Source organism: Etheostoma cragini, chromosome 13 (assembly GCF_013103735.1).
Source record: "Etheostoma cragini isolate CJK2018 chromosome 13, CSU_Ecrag_1.0, whole genome shotgun sequence".
NCBI classification, from domain to species: Eukaryota; Metazoa; Chordata; class Actinopteri; order Perciformes; family Percidae; genus Etheostoma; species Etheostoma cragini.
This window is the reverse complement of record NC_048419.1, coordinates 25,862,356-25,868,240: the sequence shown is the minus strand read 5'-3', so window position 1 is coordinate 25,868,240 and position 5,885 is coordinate 25,862,356. Positions and strand designations below refer to the sequence as shown.

At 43.7% G+C, this 5,885-nt stretch overlaps 1 protein-coding gene across 1 annotated transcript in view; it reads left to right on the top strand.

Annotated features, from left to right (window-relative positions):
• Positions 1 to 469: 469 nt before the first annotated feature.
• The window catches only part of nup98 (nucleoporin 98 and 96 precursor), a 31,729-nt gene continuing 26,313 nt past the window's right edge, over positions 470 to 5,885 (top strand). Inside the window, exons 1-6 of the mRNA XM_034890878.1 lie at positions 470 to 692; positions 2,101 to 2,210; positions 2,855 to 2,950; positions 3,680 to 3,865; positions 4,699 to 4,847; positions 5,734 to 5,841. Of these exons, the coding sequence (XP_034746769.1) occupies positions 2,132 to 2,210; positions 2,855 to 2,950; positions 3,680 to 3,865; positions 4,699 to 4,847; positions 5,734 to 5,841 (618 nt within the window). The 5' untranslated portion in view covers positions 470 to 692; positions 2,101 to 2,131. The remainder of the gene's footprint in view (positions 693 to 2,100; positions 2,211 to 2,854; positions 2,951 to 3,679; positions 3,866 to 4,698; positions 4,848 to 5,733; positions 5,842 to 5,885) is intronic.

Sequence of the window (5,885 nt, the reverse complement as noted above, 5' to 3'; positions counted from 1 at the left end):
ACTCTGGTCCAGTAGCCCGGTCCTACCAGACTCTGGTCCACTCGCCTGGACCTATGAGACTCTGGTCTATTAGCCTGGACCTATGAGACTCTGGTCTATTAGCCTGGTCCTATGAGACTCTGGTCTATTAGCCTGGTCCTATGAGACTCTGGTCTATTAGCCCGGTCCTACCAGACTCTGGTCCACTAGCCTGGACCTACCAGACTCCGGTCCACTAGCCTGGTCCTACATAAAGTCATACATACTACACACTATACAACTTATATAATATGACATCAGGTAACAGCAATTTAAATACAATATAATAAAGTGAAACATGGTCTTGGATTTGAAACATTTGATTTATGAATATGAAACTTCCCTAATAAAAAAATATTACATACATTTCTATATTTACATTCAAAATATGTAATAATATGTTTCCCCTCAAGTGTGATTGTGTTGTTGTAGAAACCCAGAAGGCCCCAGTGCAGTACTAGGGACGTTGTCGTCATGACGTAAGACGTATGTAAGTGCGTCATGACGTGACAGTTGCTGGTCGACACTTTTCCCTCCTCGTTGACAAAGCTATCCGGCTATGCCGATGTTTAGCTAAAGGTACTCTTATTGATCAACATTTTGAACTCCGTGGCGTCAACACAGTTGGGGGAAGGTCGACGAAGAAACGGGCTCCCATAACAACGGTGTTAAAGGTTATAGTTTGCGAAAGTAACAGTTGTTCTTTGTCTGTCTTGCTTTTGTTTTGCTAACGTTTACACAGCGGTTAGCGGCGGAGCTAGCACGCTAGGGTTAGCACGCTAACATTAGCTTGACGCACGTAGCTAACTTGGAACTAACAACTGTTAGCAACACAGCGAATGTCCTGTTAGTTTAACGTTATATCGACGTTAAAGCTACCCGTTAATACGGAAGAGGTGACTTGTTGGTAGCTTCGTTTGGGCAGTTAAATATTAACGTTAGAGCTAGCCTGTTAGCTAACACGGAAATTATGCTATTGGTATGTCAACGTTAGCCTTAGCTAGCTGTTGCTAGGTGTGTTGATTTGAGTCATTACTGGTCCTTTCCGGCCCTGACTCGCTACGTGGGGTTGGTTTTAAACTGGTTTGAGCTAACCTTACCAGCTGGGCCTGACGCTGTTTATTTAACCTGGATTCCCGGTAACGGCGCTAACTAACGTGAAGGCACAGTCGGGTTAGCTGCACGTGGAGCTGGAAATCAGGCGAAAAGGAGCCCGACTTGATTTTAAAACAGCGAAACACAAGCTCTAGCTATCTGGTCTTGTACTTTCTACTATACTACACAAACACAAACTATATATCTCCAGATGTTTTGATGTTGGATTCTTTCCTTTCAGTTCTCCTTCTAAAGCTAAATAAAGTATTTTAATTAAGCCTCTCGGAGCCTCTCGCAAAGCTGAAGAAACCTTTCTGACACGGGTATGAATGCAGGACTTTTAACTTTCAACTACAGTATGGTAGTAGTACCATTACTGCAGTAGAGTACTTCTAGCCACAATACAGCTGCATATTTCACACATAGGTCTGAAGTTGCCCCAGTCAGCTGTACACATCTGTACAGCATCTGTGAAGTATTTTGTATTAATAAGTTTAATAGTATTTTGTGGACAGAAGTGTGCATCTGTGATGACAGGAAGTTTTTACAGAGTGTAAATTGTAATTTCCTCATGCAAGGTTGATAAAGTATACATTATTATTATTTAAGATAGCTTCTCTTCCTCTCCATCTCTAACAGCAGTTTTGGTTTTCCCGACCTCCAGTTAACTGGGATCCTTCTTGGTGTATTTGTTTTGCACTTGGAGGCGGCTTCATTTCCCAAAGAGAGAGAGAAAAGAGACGGAGGGACTGAGGAAACAGGCTTGTGTTTTGGTGTTTTTGAAACCTTGTGGCAGCAATAGAGGCAGTGATGTTTCCTGTATGGGAACCTTCACCATCTCTAAACAGACTAACACATCTGGTCGCTGTGTGCTGTCCGGGTGCTTGTACTAATCAAACTGCAAACAGTTCACTGTCCTTTCTATCCGATGTATTTCTATGACTCAAACAGATCATTGAGTGGATATTTGTTTTTGTCTCCACACAGAAGACTTATGAGGTCCTGCTAGCAGTGCAAGATGTTCAACAAGTCATTTGGAACTCCCTTCGGTGGAGGGACGGGGGGGTTTGGCACAGCGTCGACCTTCGGACAGCAAAGTAAGTCGTTTGATTCATTAAAACTCTGGGAGTTCGGAGAACATCGGGGCTAGGTCTGCGTAATAATCAGAACTTGGAGTTACTGACTTCATTATTGTCTCCAGGCCCAGATATTTAAGCCTTTTAACAATGTGTACATGTAGAGAAGGGACAGCAGGAGTGGTATTGTTTACATACTGACCTGCGTACTCTGAGTGTACCTGGAGGATTAAACAGGTATCCACAGGGGGGGCGGGTCAGGGCCGTATCATCCCCGCCTGCCGACCGGCCTGCCTGACGATACCCCCCCCCCCCCCCATATTGTGCTGAATTGCATCCTGTGGATGCGTTGCGTTGATTCCTGAAGCTATGCACGACCCACGCTCCAGTGGATCTACGTGGCAGCCATCTCAGGAACGTGAACGATTAGTCAAGAGCACGTATATCTGGGCTTTTACAGACATCAATGTAGCCGACTGAATCTATATCAATTTCAAAAACTATTAGTTTGAAAGTATAATGTTATAAACTCTTTAAAAAGATCTTGGCACAGGTCAAAGTAACAGACTGAGACTTTGATCCAGTCTGATAATTTCAGTATTCTTGGTGACTGAAGCTGCAGCCGGTGACTTTAATACCTCATCCTCTCCTCTCACGCCCTGCAGACGCAGGCTTTGGGGCGACGGGGGGCTTCGGGACGACGGCGTTCGGAGCCACTGCCAACACCGGAGGACTGTTTGGTGCCACACAGAATAAGCCTGGTATGTCAGCACTCTTAACACATGCATGTCTTACATTATGAATACCAACGTCTGCCTTCTAACATCAGATTTAGAGTCCTTTGTTACGACAGTCGGTCGTGTTGCTGAACATCAGTTTGCTGCCAATAAAGATCTGGTCCCGACGATGTCGCGTAACATGTGTTTTTCCATGGCTGTGTTTATGTATTCAACGTTTATTTATTTTGCGTTCTGTTTATTTTTTGAGCAGAACTGCTCCACAATGCAAAATCTATTTTAGTGTAAAAGTCAATGTTTTTGTAAACAGACAACAAGTTGTATTGTTAAGGAAACCAGTCATACACAGATCATATTGTTTGGCTGTTCCGTGTCTTAGTGAGCACTTCCTGTTTGGTGAAATAGGGTTTTACCTGCTGAGATGAATCATTTATTGTTCTTTATTCAAGCAACAAATAGTAACTCACTGTCACTCATATGTTCAAGTTCACTTAGCTACGAGCTGATTGGCCGATTAAAAACTGGTGGCGTGCCTTCATTTCTACTAACTGGTGATTTGACCAACTGAGTTGCAGGGGACACAATCGGGTGGCTTGTGTCGAGCTTTCCCGCCAAATCTGGTGGGAATGGTCTGAACTAAGCTTTACTTACAGGTCACATGTATTCATGCACAAACATGTAGGAAAGAACGCAGCTCTCAAAGCTGTAGAAATAAATACTTTGGTCTAATCTGTCCTGGTATATTTCCTGCAGGTGGTCTGTTTGGGTCCAGCACGTTCAGCCAGCCGGCACCGTCCGCCACCACAGCCGGCTTTGGTTTTGGTGCCGCGACCGGCACTTCCACCGGCCTGTTTGGCAGCACCGGGACAGGCACCAGCGGCGGCCTCTTCTCCCAGCAGAGCAATGCTTTCGGGGCCAATAAGCCCACCTCGTTTGGAAGTGAGAACCCTCCTCGCTTCACTGGTTTTGGTGTACAGTTCCCACCTGTCATGGGTCATCAGATTAGATCAGTAATGATGACCTGTAGGGACCTCAAAAACAGCTGACTGTATTAACCCTCGTGTTGTCTTCCCGTCAACCATGGGAAAAACCTTTTTCAACATTATCTCCTTTTCTGACATTTTTGTCACTTTTTCAATGTTGATGTTTTTTTTTCTTCTTTTTTTTTCAATGTTTTTTGATAATTTTAATGCCGACATTTTCAGCGCTTATTTCAACGGCTCACTTTTGGGGACAGCATGAGGGTTAAGGAGATGAGTTTGACTTTACAAAACACCCTCATGCATTGTGAAGTCATAATAGAAGTTCTCTCAGGACTCTATAGAATAGGGTCTAGACTACACACTTTAGTTTGCAGAGACTCAACCATTCCCCCAAAAGAAGTAGTAACGCCGCCTACACACGATCCGCGGTAAAACCGTGAGGAACCTGTTTAAGTTAAAATAATTTGAAAACGCAGCACGGTTTGGCCGCCCATCATGTGCTGGCAGCGTAGGTGTGGACCGGCAGAAACCCCGAACAGAACCTGGCAAACAGCAGTCAAAGTCAGACACCAAAAAGAAATTGTATATTCAGTGTAAAACGCAGTAAAGTAGCATTTTGCCTACACTTTTCTTTGTCATATTTAAAGTATATATTAACACAAAGTGAAATAAGAATCCAGTGCTCCAGTTCTGTTTCCTACCTGCTCAGTCCCATTGTCGTTTTGATTTGTTTATCTTATGAAACATCTGAACGATCTGAAGAAGTGTCCCTCCCATCGTGTCCTCCAGGCTTTGGGACGAGCACCAGCAGCGGTGGACTGTTTGGGTCGACCAACACCACCTCCAACCCTTTTGGTGGAGGTGGTGTTGCTTCCCTGTTCGGAAGCTCGGGGTTCACCGCCGCTCAGCAGCAGCCAGGAACAACCGTCAAATTCAACGTGAGTACTTCAACTTTATTTATATGATTAGGACAATGGACATTAATCAACGTTTCTGTGAGTGTGCCAGAGTCAGCTGTGTTTTAACTGTAGTCCCACCTGGGATGCATGATGCATGTCTTTATGGGAAGAAACCCACGCAGACACAGGAGGACAAACTGCACAGAGAAGGGAAGGCTGCGGAATGATAAAGTGCGGCAGATGTTCCATTAGCTCTGCATCATACCAGGAAATATGCAATAACAATGTTACTTGGGATAAAAGGGATAAACAGATGTTAGTGTAATCTGTTCTGCATTCTGCTGCCATGTTGTATTGTTAAAATACAACAATTGCTTGTTTATTGAACAAGTTAAACATTGAATTCAACTTAAAAGACGGCACAAAGAAGGTGACGGTTTCATTTTAAAATGGTTTTCTTCTGATAAACCTGAGTGTCTGTCTTGATGTTAAAGTCTTTTGCGATATATATTGTGCCGTTAACCTTACGATGACAATAAATCGATATGAAGTGCAGCCCTAGTTTCCATCCTAAAAATACTTTTGTTTCTTGTGTCTTTGGTCGCTAACCTGAAACAAAACAATGCTCAACATAAATAAATGCAGGAGCTGCTCCCAGCTGGAACACATAACTCGGACTGTGGGAAAATACTGCATTTGTTAGGAAGACATCTAAATAATTTGCAGTTTAAGTTGCAGCCGGGCGCTGGTATTGTATAAGTACCTGATAGTTAGTATTAGTTCTGTGATGTACTCACTGGAAAAAACACTACTGTAAAGATTAGTATAAAGTAGATACTGTATACGGTGAGTATGAATGAAAAGATAAAGGTAAGTGATGGACAAATGAGGCATTTTGACTCTGAAACTCTTCAAATCCCTTCAGGCGCCAACAGGAAGTGACACGATGGTGAAAGCAGGCGTGACCACGAGCATCAATACCAAGCACCAGTGCATCACCGCCATGAAGGAGTACGAGAACAAATCCCTCGAGGTGTGTGTGTGTGTGTGTGTGTGTGTGTGTGTGTGTGTGTGTGT